General features: G+C 26.1%; 7 protein-coding genes across 7 annotated transcripts; 3 read left to right on the forward strand and 4 right to left on the reverse strand.

Moving 5' to 3' along the window:
* Window positions 1–373: 373 nt before the first annotated feature.
* SRAE_2000328100 (F-box domain and F-box associated (FBA) domain and Galactose-binding domain-like-containing protein) lies at window positions 374–1,288 on the forward strand (the record flags this gene model as incomplete). Its single annotated transcript, XM_024654456.1, has 3 exons — window positions 374–505; window positions 542–866; window positions 912–1,288. 3 exons carry the CDS (start codon window positions 374–376, stop codon window positions 1,286–1,288), a joined length of 834 nt encoding a protein of 277 aa, XP_024507826.1.
* Window positions 1,289–1,951: 663 nt separating this feature from the next.
* Window positions 1,952–4,786, reverse strand: SRAE_2000328200 (5'-3' exoribonuclease 2 homolog; the record flags this gene model as incomplete). Its single annotated transcript, XM_024654457.1, has 1 exon — window positions 1,952–4,786. The coding sequence occupies one exon, from the start codon at window positions 4,784–4,786 to the stop codon at window positions 1,952–1,954; it is 2,835 nt and encodes a 944-aa protein (XP_024507827.1).
* Window positions 4,787–5,299: 513 nt separating this feature from the next.
* Window positions 5,300–6,727, forward strand: SRAE_2000328300 (Nucleolar protein 58; the record flags this gene model as incomplete). The annotated part of the gene is made up of 2 exons (XM_024654458.1): window positions 5,300–5,421; window positions 5,467–6,727. 2 exons carry the CDS (start codon window positions 5,300–5,302, stop codon window positions 6,725–6,727), a joined length of 1,383 nt encoding a protein of 460 aa, XP_024507828.1.
* Window positions 6,728–7,020: 293 nt separating this feature from the next.
* SRAE_2000328400 (Peptidase M20 family and ShKT domain and N-acyl-L-amino-acid amidohydrolase family and Peptidase M20, dimerisation domain-containing protein) lies at window positions 7,021–9,183 on the reverse strand (the record flags this gene model as incomplete). The annotated part of the gene is made up of 3 exons (XM_024654459.1): window positions 7,021–7,649; window positions 7,957–9,042; window positions 9,108–9,183. The coding sequence occupies 3 exons, from the start codon at window positions 9,181–9,183 to the stop codon at window positions 7,021–7,023; spliced, it is 1,791 nt and encodes a 596-aa protein (XP_024507829.1).
* A 332-nt stretch (window positions 9,184–9,515) lies between these two features.
* SRAE_2000328500 (Alpha-catulin) lies at window positions 9,516–12,984 on the reverse strand (the record flags this gene model as incomplete). Its single annotated transcript, XM_024654460.1, has 4 exons — window positions 9,516–10,244; window positions 10,700–11,419; window positions 11,460–12,815; window positions 12,871–12,984. 4 exons carry the CDS (start codon window positions 12,982–12,984, stop codon window positions 9,516–9,518), a joined length of 2,919 nt encoding a protein of 972 aa, XP_024507830.1.
* Window positions 12,985–15,647: 2,663 nt separating this feature from the next.
* Window positions 15,648–16,300, forward strand: SRAE_2000328600 (RE49489p; the record flags this gene model as incomplete). The annotated part of the gene is made up of 2 exons (XM_024654461.1): window positions 15,648–15,794; window positions 15,836–16,300. 2 exons carry the CDS (start codon window positions 15,648–15,650, stop codon window positions 16,298–16,300), a joined length of 612 nt encoding a protein of 203 aa, XP_024507831.1.
* Window positions 16,301–17,442: 1,142 nt separating this feature from the next.
* On the reverse strand, window positions 17,443–20,019 carry SRAE_2000328700 (5'-3' exoribonuclease 2 homolog; the record flags this gene model as incomplete). Its single annotated transcript, XM_024654463.1, has 1 exon — window positions 17,443–20,019. The coding sequence occupies one exon, from the start codon at window positions 20,017–20,019 to the stop codon at window positions 17,443–17,445; it is 2,577 nt and encodes an 858-aa protein (XP_024507832.1).
* Window positions 20,020–21,307: the final 1,288 nt, after the last annotated feature.

The raw sequence follows: 21,307 nt of genomic DNA on the forward strand, positions 1-21,307 counted from the left end.
TTTAATGACAAACATTTATTTTATGGTAAAATGTCCAAATATTCTGCTCAGGACCATTTCGATTTTAAAATTTGTGTTTACATCATACATAAGTAGTATAAATTTTAAAATTTATAGCACGTGTATTAGATTTTTTTAGTAAATTTTATGTTATTTTAAAAGTAAAATGTATGAATTTTTTTTTGTAAATTCTTTAATAAAACATATTTATTATTTTATTTTTTTTATGATTATTGTTGTTTTACAAAATTTTTTTATTACAGAAAAATTTGGTTCTTATTTATTATTTCAAAACTTTTTAATTATCTTTTTATTTAGTTTTTTTTTTTAATTGCATCATCACTTACAATCTATAAAAAACTTTTCTTTAACAATGTCTAAAGATAATAATAATCTATTTAATAATAAATGTGAGTATGACTTTACAACAATTCTACCAAAAGAGATTTCATTTAAAATATTCAATTATATACCAGCAAAATATTTAGTTAAAGAATGTTCTAAGGTATGTTAATAAAAAAAAAAAATAAGACGGTTCTAGATTTGCAAAAATTGGAATACGATTATTAAAACTCCTCAATATTGGATTAGTCGTTCTTTCAATGAAAGATGTCGTGAAATCTTACCACCACCCGAAATGATTAATGACCCAAAGTATAGGTGGAATTTAAGTAAAATATTCATACTACGTCCATTCAACAGAAATTTGATAACTAATCCCTCAGGTGAACATGGTTTAGAAGGTTGGGAATCTTATCCCGCCTCACAACCATTTGAAATAGAAAGACCTTACGGTTCTATGCAAGCATCTTTTCCAGGTTTAGAAACTTGTTTTGTATCATCATTTTCCAAAAGAACCAAGTTTTGTAATATAAATCTTCATGATTATGGTTTAGATTCTACATTTTTAGATTGTTTCAAACCAACAATATATATATCTGAAATGAACAGTTATAGAAAAGATGCCGCTGCATATTATTCATTAAGGGTTAGAATTCATTGTGGAGATATAAATTTGAATCGTATGGATACTACTACATTTACAAATAATCGAAATACTTTTGCATATAAAAAAAAAGTAGATCAATGGACTGATCCCGTTTGGGAAAAAGTTGAACATAACTTTTCTGACTACTCATCAGGGAATTACCAGATATTTTTTGAAACAATTGGTAAGGATAGAATGTTTTGGGCTGGTAATTATGGTTCTAAATGTTGTAATGCAACAATTATTATTAAATATGAATTCAACAAGCCTTATCAAGACAAGAAAAATGATCAATTTTAAATTTAGTATTGTATTTTTTTTTGCAGTTTAAAAATAAATAAGATTTGTTTTTTTAATATAAAAAATTCATAAAAAACAATCGTTAAGTTAGATAACTTATGTAAAAAATAAAACCTTTTAGTATAAATAAATTTCATATAAATGTTAGTACAATAAAAAATAAGTTTGTGTCAAAATTTGGTTTTTCTTTTAAATCATAACAATGCAAAAACAAAATTTTTCTATTTGATTTTTTAAAGATTAGTTAAAAAAATATTTAAAAAATTGTATGTCTACTTGTAAGTAATTTAAAAAACTTTAGGAAAAACTAAAATATACAAGTTTTAAAAAGTTTTATTAAATTAAAAAAAACAACGTAAATTAATATATAATTTAATAATATTATTAAAATTACTACTTTTTTAGTACGACAATAATTCTAAAATTAAATCAAGGAGTATAATAATAATAATTAATTAATTAAAGTTCGTTTATTTTTTAATTTATTTAGAACTAATATTTTTACATTACAAATTATATATCTTTTTATACGATGATGAAATATATATCGAAATTTTATACTAAACATTATGAAAAATAGAATAAAAAAAATATACATTAAATTAAAAAATTTTATTACAATATTAAAAATATATAGGTAGAGGTTGTTAGTTATGAGGTTATTTATTGATTCTCAGGTTGATGAATAAAATTTTGCTTAGGTTTAAGTCCAAAATTACGTTTTTGAAAAGTTCCCTTATTTGGTTGATATCTTTTTTCTTGAGAATTACCAGCTCTAGAATTATTATCAGCGTGGTTTACTCGAGGATTTCGATTGTTAAAATTGTTGCCGGAACCATTGTTTCTAAAATTACCATTAACGACGTTATTACTAAATTGGTTATTTGTATTTGAATTATGGTGGACATCTCTACTGTTTCTAAAATCGTGAACATCTTTTCTATTATTGGTACGGAAATATTCATTTTTAGTAGTAGGCTTATGATAACTTTTTCCATTGTTAGATTGTTGTTGATAATCTTTTTTAACATTGTGTTGTTCTTTTCTATTATTATATTGATGGTACTCCTTTTTATTATTATATGGTCTACGACCATTAAAAGTTGATACGATTCTTTCTGGTTCGATGACACCTTCAAGACGATGTACTGGATAATGATGCTGGTCAACAAAAAATGGATCTCTAACTAATGCCATTGCACATGAATTAGTAAAGTCTTTACAAATCATGGCTTTTACTGGTGAATAGTATGGTTCATCAAGATTGATACAATCCTCCATTCTTGAAATAAGTAAGGTAACACCATTATTAGAAGTTGGATTTAATGAAATCCAAGTTACATCTTGATTGGTTTCGTAAATTTCTCTAATTTTTTCAAATGCTGAGTGAACTTTTGAAACATAAATATGATTTTCACCCCTTATATTTCTTTTTTTTTCGTCCTCTGTTAAACCATCGGAATATTTTTCAAGGCATGCAAGGAGACGTTCTTGATCAACAAATGGAAGTAATGCCACTCCCATCCAGGAGAATTTCTTACCATTTAAATCTATAGCAAAATCTGTTGGATAAAAGTCACTAATTTCACTATCAATATCAGTCATCAATTTTCTCCAACATTCTGGAACATGTTGACTACTTGCAGCAGGAAAAACTCCCATAAGTTGTTCTAGTGGATTAAAAGGTTTAGTATTTCTGGGGAAATTTGGTTTGTAATGCTCAATTTTATCAAAATCAGAGGCAAATGGAGCATAATGATATGGATAAAACCAATCCCAAGAAGGACAACCACTGTAATAATATTTTAAAACCCAACAAAGACCTTCCATATATGCTTCAGCTACAATACGACGGAATTCTTCAGAAACATTACTAAATGAAGCACCAAACTTTTCTTCATAATATCTATTTTTCCATCCAGGTTCATAAAATTTAACATTATCTTCAGGTTCTGAGTCTGATTCCTCACCAATTGTTTTACCATTTGGACCGACAACTTGAAAAACTTGTGGATTTAATGGTGGTAATTCAGCAACTTTATCTGGTTTTAAAATACTAAGTAGTCTTCTTTCTGCAACTAAACAATCTTCTTGTTCAACACGTGCCATGTAAGCCTTTATTTTTGTTTCAGCTCTAAAATTATTCAAATTAGCATTTTCAATAGGTACTGGTGTAATTAAACCACCATCAACATTTGGAGCAATGAATGAAGAAGCTTTATTGTAATTAGTGTTTCTACACTTCATAGACTTTTTTTTATCTTTAAACTTTTGTTCATTTTCTTGCCTTCGTTTAAATATATCATCTTCAACATCACCAAGTTCAGCTAATATCATTGATATTCTCTGCATATTAACTTCACCGTTATCTGTTAGATATCCACCACACTTTGAAGCCATCTGTTTGTAAAGTCTTACCAATCTGCATATAGCATTTTCACGTATTTCTAGTGAAGGCAAATGTGGTAAAAAATCATTTCCTACTAAAAAACATAAAAATACCCAATCGTCAATGGCTCGTTCTAAATCAAATTTAAAATTAATTTCATACATTATTAATTCTTTTTCGAGATATTCTCTAAGTACTGGAAGCCGAATAAAAATAAAATTTGTTCTTCTTTTTACAGGTACTGTTTTAACTATTGAAGATTCAATGATCCCACCATCACATTCCTGAAGTGTATGACCAACCAAGTTACATAATTCACAAGGAGACATTTGTCTTGGAATAAATTCTTCTCTAATTATAGTAAAATTGGCTTCATGAGTAGCGAGACCCAACATAATGAGATCAGCATCAGCTCCACAAAGACAATGTGCAGTATTTGGATCATGTCCTGAGGAAGCTCTTTGCTTTCTAATAAAGTCCATTATTTTATGTTCCCCTTCTCCCGGAACAGAAGCATCACTAAGTATTACAAGAATATTAGCCCAAGCAGGATCAGTTTTGATTTTTAAAGCAATATAGTATCTCAATGCTTTTGCTAGCCTTTCCATAAATGGAGTTCCAGGTGTAATGCAATTACTATCAAACCAATTTGTTTCTTTTTTTCTTTGAATAACAGGAATACCTTGTGACATCAACTTATCTTTTACTTCTTGAATTTCTTTTTTTTTATCAGCACTCTCTTTTGCAGTCCTAAAGCGACGAGATCTTTGTTGATTCATTTTAGCTCTTGGTGCAACACCATCAATAGCCATATAAAGTAATTTTCTTGGCCTTATAATAGCCATTAATCTATCAATATACTCAAAAATAAGAACAAAAATATCATCTTCTGTTTCTGGAGGGGGTCGATCTTCTGGGTGAGCACATGGATGAATAATTCCATTCATGTCTAGATACAAGTTATCAAATTCTTGAAAATTAAGATTTGGTTTTGTACAATCTATAGGTATTCTAACTCCATCGACAATTTGGCATTCCTCTTCTATAACATCGCTAACAATTGACGGATATTTTCTAGATAACCATCTAAAGAATGCAGGTACACCCATTGTCTACTAATTAATTTACTAAAATATAAATAAATATAATACTTGTTTTGCATTTATGACAAACAAAATAAGTTTGATAAAAACCAAATATTCAAACTTTGTAAATAAAAAATATTATATAATGAAATCTAAGATTTGCTAACTTACATAAATTAATATGTTAATTAAATTTATTTTTTTCACAAAGAAATAAATAAATAGCAATATCTGTTGGTAAAACAGTACGAAGGAGAATTGACTATTACTTTTGTCGATAAATAACAGTACAAATATGGAATAAATCGTATGACGCTTTGTCCGCCAGGCGGAGAAATACTACATAGTAACATAAACATAGTGACTTTACTCCAAACATTGTGTAAAGAGTCAATGAATATCTCTTGTACAGAAAATTTAAAAGATTTTGTATTTTGTCTTGTTTAAATACCTTTATATATGCTTTTTTTCTGGTTTAAGTTTTCTTTTAATCATACTCTTATTGTTTATAAGAAAGTTCAATTTTACTCATTTTAGATGTTTGTTTTATTTGAAAATCCAGCAGGTTTTGCTGTATTTAAAATTTTGGATGATGGTAAAGTAAAAAAGGCAGATAAAATTTTTGAAGAATTTGGAACACCAGAAAAATGTCAACAAAAGTAAGTTGGGTCTTTAACCTTTATTGATTATAATTTTTTTTAAAGCTTGGAGTTAGTTAAATTTCACAAGTTTAAGAATGTTGATGATGCTGTTGAATCTTTGACTGCTCTTCAAGATGGCAAAATGGCTAAATCATTAAAAAAAGCCTTGAAAAAAACTGAAGGATTATCTCAACTTGCTGTTGGTGATACAAAATTAGGATCTATTGTTAAAGAGAATCTCAGTATTGATTGTGAATTTTCTGGAGCAATTGCTGAACTTTTTAGATGTTTAAGATTAAATATGGATGAATTACTTAGTGAACACAAAGATGAATTACATGCTATGCAATTGGCTATTGCTCATGGTGTTTCAAGATTTAAGGTTAAATTTAATCCAGAGAAAATTGATACAATGATTGTTCAAGCTGTTTCTCTTCTTGATGACTTAGATAAAGAGTTAAATAATTATACTATGAGATTAAGAGAATGGTATGGATGGCATTTCCCCGAACTTGGAAAAATTCTTGGAGATCACCAAGCTTATGCCAAAACTGTTAAATCTATTGGGATGAAGGAAAATGCTGTAAATACTGATTTGTCATCAGTTCTTCCAGAAGAATTAGAACAAAAGGTAAAGGAAGAAGCTGAATTATCTATGGGAACTGCTATATCTGAAGAAGATATGATTCACATATCTGCTCTTTGCGACGAAGTTCTTGGACTTACACAATATCGTTCAGAATTGGCTGAATATCTTAAGAGTAGAATGAATGCTCTTGCTCCAAATCTTACAGCACTTGTTGGAGAATTAGTTGGAGCTCGTCTTATATCTCATGCTGGTTCTCTTGTTAATTTAGCTAAGTATCCAGCTTCAACAGTACAAATTCTTGGTGCTGAAAAAGCACTTTTCCGTGCTTTGAAAACTAAGAAAGATACACCAAAATATGGTCTCATTTACCATGCACAGCTTATTGGTCAAGCTGGACAAAAAATGAAAGGAAAAATGGCTCGTAAATTAGCTGCCAAAGTATCACTTTCTACAAGAGTTGATGCTTTATGTGACGAAAGTCTTGGAAATGAGACAGGTGTTGAAGCACGTGCTTATCTTGAGAAAGTTTTAAATGATGATCAAAATCGTATGTCATCTGCTGCTGTAGGTGGTGTTAATAAAAAATTAAAGAATCTAAAATTTAAATCAGAAGTATATTCTTATGATGACGCTAATGATGATACAACCAATAAAAACAAAAAGCGTAAAAACGTAGAAAATGGTACAAATAATGCTAAGAAGGCAAAGATGGATGGGGGAAATGAAGAAGAATAAATTTTTTGTAATAATAATTTGTATGATTGTTTCTTTTTAATTTTGTTTAATTTGTTGTTACTTGGTTTGTTATACATTTTTGTTTGTCTTCTTTTATTCCTAAAGATAAATTTTGATATATATATATCATTTATTTTATTAAAATATTTTATCATAAAATTTTAGAATATAATTTTAATTGTTATACATTAAAAAGTTTATTAGTGATGTAGTTACAGGTGGGATTTTTTTTTATAAAGGAAAGGTATGTAGGAAGTTTTATATGTTTTCAAATAAAATATTTTATCAAATATTTAACAGTATCCACAAGTTTTTTGACATTGTTGTTTCATTAGATTTCTGTATAATAAGTTTTTACAAAGATGTTTTAAATTGGGGCATTTAGGAGAAAGATCTACACAACCAGAAGAAATAATAGTACCACCTGACGTTGTATCACAGTAACCACAGGTTTTTGGACATTTAGACTTCATCAAATCAAGCCATATTGGGTCTTTGCATTGTGCTGCATGAGCCTGACAATCATTTCGACCACCAACTATTAAATCTCTACACAATGTTTTTGTAGTTGTTCTAGCAGTAGTACTTGTAGTAGTGGTAGAAACTTCTTTTTCTACACACTTAAGTGTGTATAAATTACAAATTGGTTTCTGAGAATTCATTTTTTCACAATAATTATCATTAATACATTCAGCAGACTTAACACATGTCAAGAAATCTACATCATTAACATCTTTTTTTAATTCACAGGTTTCACTATCTCCACATTGTTCAGCTACTTTGTTTGGTACACATTGATTAACACAATACATTTCTAGGCTATTATCTAAAGCTCTGGGTACATCTTTCATGCATTTAAAACCACCCGTACAATCAGGATTTTGTGTACATGTAATAGTGTCATCAGCTTCAATGAAGGAAACTAAAATAAAAAGAATGGAAATAGTGATATAACAGGTAGAATGGTACATCAAATAAAAGAAAATCCTTCTATAATAAAAACGAAATTTACTAAATCATTTTATTGTCTTTTATACATAATAAAAACATTTTTGATGCTAAGCAATTATCATATTGCATTAACAGTTGTCTAAATACTAATAATAAATAATTATAGTATTTTAAACTTAAAAAAATTTTTTTCAATGTAAGTAAAATGTTCTGATTATATATTCAATGTATTAAAAAAAATTCAAATCATTCAACATTTGCCAGATTATTTATCAAACTTTCATATATTTCTACTCCTTTCAAAAAAATACTTTCATTCAAACATTCATTATGCTCATGAAGGAGTGTAGGCGTTTTATTCATTGGACTGAAACCAATTGATTGTATACCAGTTTTTCTTATAAATCTTGAATCAGTTGCACCGGTAAATATTTCAGTGACATATTTACATCCCATACTTTCGAGTGTTGTAGCGAATGTATTAACAAATTTATTATTTCTATCAAAAATGGCTTTACATGGTGGGTAATGTTTTTGTAAATATTCTAATTCAACATTTTTTCCAGCTTCTTTTGACCAATTATCAAGCATTTTTTCAATTTCATCAAAATTATAATTTGGATTTACTCGCATATCAATAGTCACTTCAAATTCAGTTGGTAGACAATTAGCTTGAACTCCTCCATTAATAATTGTCACATTTAAAGTAGATACATCTCCTAAATTTTTATTAGAATCACTTTCTAACTTTGCTTTTTCTGATGCTCTAAATTCTAATGCTTTATTGAGAATATATTGTAATTTTTCTGCTGCATTATCTTCAATAAATCTTGATCCATGTCCTGGAGATCCATGGCAAGTAAATTTAACCCACCATGGACATCTTTCTCCATAATAAACTTTAAAAACCTCATCTTCGGTAGCAAGGCCTTCATCTAAAGCAAAACCAATGTTAAGTTTTTTGAATTCTTCAGTTTGAACAAACTTTTCCATTCCATCTTTACCACCAATTTCCTCATCAGGTCCAAATATTAAATGTATTGTTCTTTGAAAGCGTTTTATACCCTTTTGATGTAATCTTCTTAATGCTTCAATATATTGAATACCAACACATTTCATATCTTGTGTACCACGACCATAAATAAGTCCATTTTCTTCTTTAACCCCTTCATATGGATCATATTTCCAATCTGATTTAGACGTTGGAACAACATCTGTATGAGAATATAATAAAATTGCTTTCAAATTAATGTCTGCTCCAGGAAGGGTTAGCCCAATTATTGGTTTACCTTTTACACATTCATGTTCCCATGTTTGACAACCTAATTCTTTACCCAATTTAAAAAGAAAATCTCTTGCTTCATCTAAAAATAATAATCATATATATATATATTTATTTACTAAAGTTAAGTTATAAAAAAAAACATACAATATTTTGGATTTGGTTGTTCAGTATTAATTCTAATGTAGTTTCTAAAATTTGTAACAGCAATATCTTCACCCATTATTTTCTAAAAATGTTTAGATAAGATAGTTTAATTAAAAATATATAATTTTAAAATAATTAGGGCAATAAAGATTCATTATAAATGATAAGATGGTAGATGAAATTAGAAAAAGATCAATGATTAGATGGTATTTTGATAAAAATAATATTAAACGATGAAAAACTATCTCATACAGAAAAAGCTTAACATTATACCAATTAATATAAATCAAATGATAAATAAAAAAGTGATAAATATTGATAAAAATTTATTTGATAAAGTAAAAAATACTTGACTTGATATTTATAGGTAATTTTAAATAAAATTTGATTAATATCTAAAAAGTATTTTTAACCAATTTTTTGATATTTTTCTGAAGCAGCTGTACTTTGAAGGTCATGACTGCTATGATGATGAATATTTGGTGGAGGAGCTGTTCTCCTAGTACTTGGTGTCCTTCTCCAAAGTGTACTTTCTCTACTCATTCTATGATGTGATGAATCTCCTTCATTAGCTGTAGATCTTGTTGAACCAGTACCACGAAACTCTATTTCGAATTTTGTTGCGCAAACGAAACATGATGTTACTAATTTAGCTATCTCATTCATTAAATTTTTAGTTTCTTGTATAACAGAATCCACCTTTCCAAATGTTGCACTTTTACCAACTGTTGGTGATTTAACAAGAACCTGAAGTTGTTGACAATGAAGAGGAATCCTTTCAAGAACATTCATTAAATCAGATTTTTCTGGTGATCCAGGAACCTCATAATGAAATTCTTTGACAGTTTTATACATTTTGTTAGCTTGTTCGGCAAAAAATTCAGCTTGTGTAAATAAATCATGAGTTGTTTTAAGTGGACCATCACCCCTTGTAAATAAATACATATTATAAGCCATTGAAGACATCGATTTAGCTCTTTTAACAATATCATTTTCTGCATACTCATCCCATTTCTCTGCTTCAGCATCAACTTCAGAAGTTAGAAGTTTCATTTCTAACCCAACTTTAGCTATTTTTTGCTGATCTTCAACATCAAGTGTTATTGGTTTTGATGGCTTTGTTGTAGTACCATGTTTCTAAAAAATTTTTTTATCATAAATATTATAAATATTTAAATAATTAATAATTTTTTTCACAATAAAAATATATTAATATTTCATATATACATAATCAAATATTTATATAAACAAAAAAAAGTATATAAAACAAACACATTCACAATTATATTACAAAATATATCAAATTAATAAATATTAAATATCAAAAATGGGACTAATATTTTGGAAAAAGATCATTCATATCAGTTAATACATGCAAATTAAAACATTCTTGATATATATTTTTTTTGTTATCTATGAAAATATTTGTTTTTGTAAAAAAAAATTATTTTCCATTATTTTAAAAGTGTTTTTTCAAGATGTTTTAACTTTTGACTTTCAATATATAAATTTTCAAGAATTATAGACATACAATCTTCAAAATCTTCATTTTTTTCTTTCATTGATCTTCCTCCTTTTTTTCTCATTTCAACCTTAATTGGAAGTGGTGGTGTACCTAATCTTTTATCTTCAACTATTTGTTTATTTTCATCAAGACATCCAGTAAGAACTTCTTTTGTTATTGGTGATAAAAGAAGTGGTGATGTAGAATCATGTTGATTTCTTTTAAAAATAGTGAAGGCACTTTTACTACAATCATGCTCTTTTAACAAACAAAATTCAATATCTTTACGATTATCACTAACACTATCATTAACTTTTTCTTTTATTGGAGTAGTAGGTGAATGATATGTAGAATTTTGAACACTATTATTATAACTTTTTGACATATCACTACTATATTCAGTTATTGATGACGATAAACAAGAATAAGGCATGGAAACAAAAGCACTATCACCAGTCATAGAAACAGAAATTTCAGGAGATGGTTCACTATAGAAAGAAGATGATGATGTATGGGAGGCATAAGATTCAGATGGAAAGTTATTACACATATTATTTAAATTAGAAGACATGCTAGTTGATGGAAAATAGTTACAAGAAGTTTCATAATAACCTACTCCTGGACGTGGTAGTGACATATATGCTTGTTTCTCTGCTGCAACTCTACCAGAAACTACAGTATCAAATTCTCGAGCTAATCTTGAAAGATCACTAATATTTTGTGCCCATGTATCACAGAATACTTCAAGATTTTCACGGGCTATTCGTGAAGATGGATGAATACATAGTGTTCTTCCAGCAAATAATGTCTAAAAAATTTTTAGTTAATTAATAATTTTTATTACTTACCAATGGAGAAAGTGCTCTCAAAGTTCTTTCAGTTTGTCCTGAGTAAACATGAAGAGAGTCAGTTAATGATACATGGTGTAATAATCTACAAACATCTTGAACATGTTCAGTATGATTTTTAAATTTTTGTAAAAACTTTTCTACCCCATCAATATCCCCCGAAACAGAACATGCTTTTATTGAAGTCAATATATTATGATCTTCATTTTCTCTAAATATTGAAGCAACCTGTTCTAATGCAACTGCTTGAAGCTGTTTTTTTAAATCCCCTAATCTTCTATTTAATCTTTCAACACTAACTTCAACATTATCATTACACAATCCATCTTTATCATCCATAGAAGCTGGTACTATTAAATTACTCATTTCAAAACGACATTCTTCTAGATAATCTAGTATTTGCTCCCTTTGATGATGTGGTGTTATTGGAGAATCAGTAAAATCTTGTGTCATTTCACATAATTGATCCAAAGCTCCTATTAATCTTTCTCTTATACCAACATTTGTAGATCCCGTTAATCTTACCATTTCTAACATTTCATTTAGCTGTTTTATTGTTACACTTGCTGTTAATTGTAATCCAATATCTAAAGGTTCATCTGATGGAAATGATAATGGAGTATAGTATCTTGAAATATCATATGGTACAACTCCATCTGTCACACAAAGTCCTATTAATTGTAAATTAAGTCGAAGGTAATGGAAAACTCCATCTCGACATTGTTTGGCTCCTTGATCATCTGGATGCCTTAGTAATGTTTTTGAAGCTGTCAACAATAACATAGTTAATCTTTCAAGGCTAGTTCTAGCACAAGCCATTTGAGCTCTTCTTTTATCACTTTTTAAATCATTTTGTCTGTCACCAGATCTGTGCGCTAAATCAACCATTTCACCACCAAATTCAGTAAATATTTTGACAAATTCAGTAAAATGTGAACAATTTTCTAATTTAGTTAATGAAAAAGCTACCTTATCTTCAGCTCTAAGGATATGCTTAACTAAGACTCTATCCGCTAATAAAAGAACTCTTGTAACAGATGATAATAATTGCCTTGCAGCTTTAACAAGTACAGCTTTGTCAACAGCACCAGAACCTCCAGATGAAGGATCTTCAAGAAAAATACTACCATTCAAGTTAGCTATAGATGAACCGGCATACCTAGCCTCTCGACAGGCATCATACATCTCAGGTTGTATATCAGGATTTTCATCAGCTATAGTTTCACCAACTGCAACAAAACGTTCTATTGCTGCCTCAACTGCTGATCCCACTTTTAAAGCTCCTCTTATTGCACGTTCAGATTTTGGTTTACCATTAGATATAATATTTTCTTTAAAATTTACCAAAGCAGTTATCTATATAAAAAAAATCAATTTTTTTAAAATATTTTATAAAAAAAAAAATAAATACCTGTGTAACAAGAGGAACAAGTGTTTGTTCAATAGATTTTGTCTTAATCTCCAAATTTTGTGGATCAAAAGTAGTTCCTATTGTATTATCTATAGTTCCATTATCGAAGTTCATTTTTATACTTTTTTTTTAATTCAATTTAATAGAATTTTAGTAAAAAAACAATTGACAAGTAATATAATAAATATTACAACAATTAACACGTATTAATAATATTAAAAAAAAAAAAAAAAAAAAAACTGGAAAACAAATATAGGAAATTTTAATAAATAAATTTTTTTATCTTTAATCAGTTTTCTTTATTGAAAGCACCAATTAAATTGAACTTAATAAATAGATAAATATAAAAGTCTTCACTTATTTTTTTAAAAAATTAAATAAGCATTTGGCGGTGTTTTCAGTTAGTTCTGGTAAAAAAAATATTTGATATAAAACAAGATTTTAAGATATATGCTTAGAAATATAGAATAGTAGAAAAAAAATATATATGGATCTGTAAATAAAATATTAAATTATTTTTTTAAAATATATCTTCTTTTTTTCATAAAAAAAAAAGTATTTATAAAAAAAATTTTTTTATAACAAAAAGTATCATGACATCTAATATGTTTATTTATCAAAAGAAATATTAGATAGATAAAAAAAATAAAAGCATTATTAAATATATAATATAAATGAATTATTAATAAAAGAGGTGTAATAAATATATTCAAGATAATGGAAAATTGATATAAAATAAACATATTTTATAAAAAATAATTTATTTTATAATAAAATTAATAAAGAAAATTGTAAAAAAAAAATTATAGAATTTTTGAGCCAAAAAAATATGAAAGTACATTTGTTCATTACAAAGTTGTGAAATAAGATTATGATTAAAGTTTTAAGATTAGTCCAGGAGAAGAAAAAGAAGATAAAGATATATTTATAAATATACATATAACTATAGCATACTTTGGGTTCATTAGCAAATTGATAATGGAGGCCTCTTTATCATTACAGCAAGCTAAAGGAAAGTAATAAGAAATAATGAAAATAATAAGTGCTAGAGATGGTTGACATAAACAAAATGAGGTAAATCTTTTTCTAAAAATATTCTATCTTTAGAGATGATAAGAAGAAAGTTAAAAACTTTTAAATGATGTTAGTGTGAAACAATACACATATTTAAAATAAAGATTGATTTGTGTTAAGAGAAATGATGAAAGTGAAAAGTAAGAGAATGTATCAATGTTTAGTTTTATAATTTAAATATTTAGGAAAAAAAAAACTATACAATAAAAATATATTAGATTACTTGTAACTAGTTAAAAATATTTAAATGAAAAAAAAAAACAAACTTAAAATTATTTCCCACAACAAATTAATACTAAAAATTGATAACATAAAGTTAAAAAAAAAATTATAAATAGAGAGACAAAAGATGTATGTTTCTTAAATATACTTAAAATTTATAATCATTGAATAATCCATTATAATACTATAAGTTTAATATTTGAAAGATCTATCATAAATAATACAATAAATATACAATACATATTCTATTAAATTTAATATTTCCTCTACCTAGAATGATTTCTATCAATAGAATATATTTATATATTTTCTAATCTATAAACAATGATTAAAGAACTTTTATACAAAGTTATTAATATATTAACAAAATTTTTCTTTTTCCATTTTTATATAAAAATTGAAAGAAAAGAATATATACTTAAATATTACTATAATAGAGGGAATTTCTACCTTAAATATACACGGTTAATAATTCTTTTTACAATACATATAATCATTAAACATTAATATATACTTCAAAATTTTTAACTTAAATATTCTTGTGAATGGTAAATATATAAAAGGAAAAATTATCTTGTTTACATATTTATATTTTTTCTTTTAAAAAAAAAATAATAAATTTTTAAGAATCAATTTAAGTTACGATTTGCTAATAAAACAAACAAAAATAAAGTAATAAGAGAAATACACCTAGTAATTTCAATAATTTTTAAAATTAATAATAATAAAAATATAAAGAAAACAAGTTTTATATTATAATAAATATTAATTATTAAGTTAAAAATAATTTAAGAAACAACTTTAGGAATAAAGGAAACCTTAATATTAGTAAAATATAAATAGAATAGTAGAGAAATAAAATGATATATGTCTCATTTATCAATAAAATGAAACATAAACTTTTAAACGAAATTTAGTTAATTAGTAAAACTTGAAAAATATTATAAATTTAAATTAAAAGAAAAGTTCATTTATAAAATAATGATTTTAAAATTAAAAAAATAATAATAAAAAAGAAAATAGACATAAGAATAAAAAAATAATAAATCTAAGTTATATTTTATTTTACTTTTTTTGATTATTTTATCTCTTTTATTTAACTATATAAACATTATGCCAATATTCATCTTTTAGTTAGGTTGATATATTTATTCTCTATCTACCAGAGATGAATGTCATATATATATATTTGTGCCAATATTATTTATATTTTCTCTGTTCATTTTTATTTTAAAGATACACATTTAGAAGAAAGGGTCAAGAATGCCTAATATTTTATATGGATATTGGAAAAATGTTTTTTCCTTGTAAACGTTCTAAAAAGACTTTCTGTTTGACTACGTAGATTATAACTTGTTAATTTTGATTTGAAATATTTATCGAGTAGAAGATTATATATATATATATATATTTATAAATTTTAACATTGTATTATATTATTATTGGATATTTCTTTAAAATTTATTATTTTAAATTAAATAATGAATATTATATTGAAATTCTTTCATTTAATATTACTTCTAAAATTTTCTCAAAGTATAGAATTAACATTTGAGTTACCTGATAATGCAGTAGAATGTTTTTATGAAGATATGAAAAGTGGTGTTGAAAATGTTTTAGAGTATCAAGTATGTATTAATATAAAAATTATTATTTTAATATTCTATAGGTTATTACTGGAGGTCAGTATGATGTTGATGTCTCAATACAAGATCCATCTGGAAAAGAATTATATAAAGAAACTAAAAAACAATATGATAATCATGCTTTTACAACAGCTATTGAAGGTCCCTTTAAAGTATGTTTTAGTAATGAATTTTCTTCCTTTACCCATAAAGTGGTATATTTTGATTGGCAAAGAAGTGATAAACCAGATCCATCACAAACTAAACATGCGGGACCAGTGACTGAAATTGAAAATTCTGCTAAAAATATCAATGATAAACTGAAAAATATAGATGATTTTCAGACACATCACCGTTTACGTGAAGCAACTGGTAGAAAACGTGCAGAACAATTAAATGAAAGAGTTATGCTTTGGTCTTTAGGTCAGACTTGTGTAATTATTTTAATTGGAATTGGTCAAGTCACTCTTCTTAAGTCTTTTTTTACAGACCGCCGTACAAATTATTGATAATCTATTTTTATCAGTAACAGAAAAGGGTAGTGCATAATTAATGTAATATTTATTTGTTTATTTGTTATTTCTAAAGAATTCACTGAAAATATTTTTTTATTTTATAGCATATATATAGTAGAAGATTTATTAAATATTATTTAAATTAAAAATAAAGAAAGTATATATGAAAAAAAAGTACTTTTACTGATTAATGAAGAATTAAAGAGGCGTAAAATGATTTATTTATTTTATACAATAATGACTATGTTTATAGATATTGCCTTTAAATTATTTACTAAAATTTCCTATTTCTAAAAATAGTACTTTAAAATAAAAATTTTATGCTATATCATTGTAAATATGAATGATTACTAAAGAATATAATTACTTTTAAAAACAATAATTAATTCTAAAAATCATTTAATTTTATTTCTATGCGAATTTATAATTAACAATAAACTATATACATTATTCATATGACTTTTATTTATTATTATAATTTAATTATGTACCAGTATACTTTTAGTAATTTATAATAAAGATTTTCTTTCTCGAGTTAAAAAATTATTTATGCATAAACTTTCTACTATAACAAAAATTTAATAGTTTTAAAAATAATTCGTTTTTCTGCTTTTTTTAATGAATAATGTATATGTATGATTACATAAAATGACTATGGTAAAATATGTAGTCATTCAACAACACCTTCTAATAAAAATTTTTTATTATGGGTAATTATTCCTTTAGATAGGCAGACTTTTCGTAAAATAAATTTTGAAATATTTATAACCAAAAGAATGTTTTCTTTTTCTAGTAATTGAGCAAAAAAGTAAATAACAAAAATTTTCTGTTAAAATATTTTTACTAAAGTTTATATGTTAATAAAAAAGAAATTGATGTATTAAAAAAATATTTTAAAATTATTATGAAATAAAAAATGATATAGAAAAAAGTGTGATATAACAAAATGTTTAACGTAAAGTAAAAAAAAAACAAACTTTAAAAATAGAAAATAGTTGAAAAAATTTGATGTTGAAATTTAGGTATAAATCATATAACCATAATTCAAAGTTTATTTAAAAATAAAATAGAACAAATGATAAAATAAAACAAAAACTCAATATGAGATTAGTTAAATTTTACATATATATTTATAATCAACGCATACCACGCCTAATGGGTCTGTTACTATAATCGTTTCTGAATCCTCTATTAACATAATTGTTACCGCGATATCCTTTCTTATAATTATAATCATTTCTATAGTTATTTCTAAAATTAGAGTCATCTCTGCTTCCATTATTTTTCCGATAATCTCTTTTATAATCTGAATTATAAAAATTTGTAAGTGGTAAAACTCTTTCTGGTTCAATAACACCTTCAAGACGGTGTACAGGATAATAATGCTGATCAACAAAAAATGGATCTCTAACTAATGCCATCGCACTTGAATTGGTAAAATCTTTGTAAATCATTGTTTTTATTGGTGAATAATAAGGTTCATCAGGATTAACACAGTCTACCATTCTTGAGATTAACATACTAACACCATTATTAGATGCTGGATTTAACGAAATCCATGTTACATCTTGGTTAGTTTCATAAATTCCCCTGATTTCTTTAAATGCTTGATGATATTTGGAAACATAAATATGATTTTCACCCCTTATATTTCTTTTTTTTTCGTCCTCTGTTAAACCATCGGAATATTTTTCAAGGCATGCAAGGAGACGTTCTTGATCAACAAATGGAAGCAATGCTACTCCCATCCAAGCGTGTTTCTTACCATTTAAATCTATAGCAAAATCTGTTGGATAAAAGTCATAAATTTCACTATCAATATCAGTCATCAATTTTCTCCAACATTCTGGAACATGTTGACTACTTGCAGCAGGAAAAACACCCATAAGTTGTTCTAGTGGATTAAAAGGTTTCGTATTTTTAGGAAAATTTGGTTTGTAATATTCAATTTTATCAAAATCAGAAGCAAATGGTGCATAATGATATGGATAAAACCAATCCCAAGAAGGACAACCTGTATAATAGTATTTCAAAACCCAACAAAGACCTTCCATATATGCTTCAGCTACACTACGACGAAATTCTAGAGATACATCACTAAATGAAACACCAAACTTTTCTTCATAATATCTATCTTTCCATCCAGGTTCATAAAATTTAACATTATCTTCAGGTTCTGAATCTGATTCCTCAACAACTACTGTGTTGTTAGAAACCATACCTTGTGGAATCAATGGCGGCACATCGTCACTTTTTTGTGGTTTTAAAATACTCAATAATCTTCTTTCAGCAACTATGCAATCCTCTTGTTCAACACGTGCCATGTAAGCCTTTACTTTTGTTTGACTTCCAAAATTATTCAAATGAGCATTTTTAATTGGTACTGGTGTAATCAAACCACCATCAACACTTGGCGCAATGAATGAAGATGCTTTATTAATGCTAGAGTGTTTACGTTTCATAGCCTTATTTCTTTCTTTAAATCTTTGTTCAGTATCTTGTCTTCGTTTAAATATCTCATCTTCAGCATCTCCAAGTTCAGCTAATATCATTGACATTCTTTGCATATTAACTTCACCATTATCTGTAAGATAACCACCACATTCTGAAGCCATTTGTTTGTAAAGTTTTATCAATCTGCATATAGCATTTTCACGTATTTCTAGCGAAGGTAAATGTGGTAAAAAATCATTTCCTACCAAAAAACATAAAAATACCCAATCGTCAATGGCTCGTTCTAAATCAAATTTAAAATTAATTTCATACATTATTAATTCTTTTTCGAGATATTCTCTAAGTATTGGAAGGCGAATAAAAATAAAATTTGTTTTTCTTTTTACTGGTTCTGTTTTAATTATCGAAGATTCAATGATCCCACCATCACATTCCTGAAGTGTATGGCCCATCAAGTTACATAATTCACAGGGAGACATTTGTCTTGGAATAAATTCTTCTCTAATTATAGTAAAATTGGCTTCATGAGTAGCGAGACCCAACATAATGAGATCAGCATCAGCTCCACAAAGGCAATGTGCAATATTTGGATCATGTCCTGGTGAAGCTCTTTGCTTTCTAATAAAGTCCATTATTTTATGTTCCCCTTCTCCTGGAACAGAAGCATCACTAAGTATTATATGAATTTTAGCCCAAGAAGGATCAGTTTTTATTTTGTAAGCAATATAATATCTTAATGCTTTAGCCAACCTTTCCATAAATGGTGTTCCAGGTGTAATACAATTACCATCAAACCAATTTGCTTCTTTTTTTCTTTGAATAACAGGAATACCTTGTGCTGTCAATTTATCTTTAACAGCTTGAATTTCTTTTTTTTTATCAGCACTCTCTTTTGCTGTTCTAAAACGGCGAGATCTTTGTTGATTCATTTTAGCTCTTGGTGCAACACCATCAATAGCCATATAAAGTAATTTTCTTGGCCTTATAATAGCCATTAATCTATCAATATACTCAAAAATAAGAACAAAAATATCATCTTCTGTTTCTGGAGCGGGTCGATCTTCTGGGTGAGAACATGGATGAATAATTCCATTCATGTCTAGATACAAATTATCGAATTCCTGAAAGTTAAGATTTGGTTTAGTACAATCTATAGGTATTCTAACTCCATCGACAATTTGGCATTCTTCCTCCACAACATCACCAACAATTGTTGGGTACTTTCTGGATAACCATCTAAAGAATGCTGGTACACCCATTAATAACTTGCTAAAAATATATAAAAAAATTATGTTTAAAAATTTTATTAATAATTTATACTTTATGACAATATTGGTATAAAATATATTTATTTATTTAAAAAACGATTTATAGAATTCTATCAGCTTGAAAAATAAAGTTTAAAAAACTCCTTTTGTACAAATTTAATTTAAAAAATTTAATTATTAGTAATATAACTATTCAAATATGAAATTAATGATATCTAAAGTATTCTGAATATACCATTCAATTAAAAAATGGGTGTCTTCATTCCACCCTTTGTAATTTAAATACACTACTTCAGGTCATTATAGTTATTTCTGCATTTTTTTTTTCTGTGCAAGAGAAGTTTTTAAAAAAATAGTAAGAAATACCTATTTTAGGATAAATATAAAATTTTATAAATAAAAGAATGATTAAACTTCAATTGTAAAAAAGAAAGTTTTATTAAAATTAAATTTAAAAATAAAAACACGATTAACCAAAAAAATAAAATTTTATTAATAAAGTTTAATGATCAATGATTAAGCCATTTATCACATTTTAAATTTTTTTAAACTAGACATTATTTTCAAATAATGGAGACATATTTAATATATTTTACATATTATGGTTGAAATTCTCAGAAATAATTTTAAAATATAGGAAAAAAAATATAATAATCAAAATTTACATAAATAACCGCATTTATCAAAACAACTAAATATAAAGTTATTTTTGCAAACAAAAAAAAAAGAAAAATCTTGATAATTTAATATATTTCCACAAATATTTTGATTTGTACTTTTAGTAATAATAAGGTTTTCAGATGTTTATGACTTTATAAATAGTTAAAATGGTAACATTGATTTTTTAATCTTTACTACATCTTATTTTATAAAAATTCCCAAAGCGTAAATTATTTTATTTTTTGATAAAAAAAAATTTAATTATGACATGTTATTTTTTGTTTAATAATTATGACATCATATAAAAATTAGTATTTTTATTTTTGTAATAAAAATTTAAGACAAATTTTATATATACAAAAAAAATGTTAAATTTTAAGCCGTCATAAAACTTTCCAAAGATATTAAAATATCTAGATATCTGAGATTATTATAAAGTAAATTTAAAAACTATTTAATCGTTTCATTTCAAAGCATTACGTAACGAAATTTCAAAGAGATAATGATGAAAGTTGTATTAAAAAATTTTATTAATCAATTTTTCAAAAATATTATCTTGTATTAGTTATTTACTTCAACTATTTAAAAATAATCCATATTCAAATATAAATCAATTTAA

The sequence above is a fragment of the Strongyloides ratti genome, assembly GCF_001040885.1.
Source record: "Strongyloides ratti genome assembly S_ratti_ED321, chromosome : 2".
Classification (NCBI taxonomy): domain Eukaryota; kingdom Metazoa; phylum Nematoda; class Chromadorea; order Rhabditida; family Strongyloididae; genus Strongyloides; species Strongyloides ratti.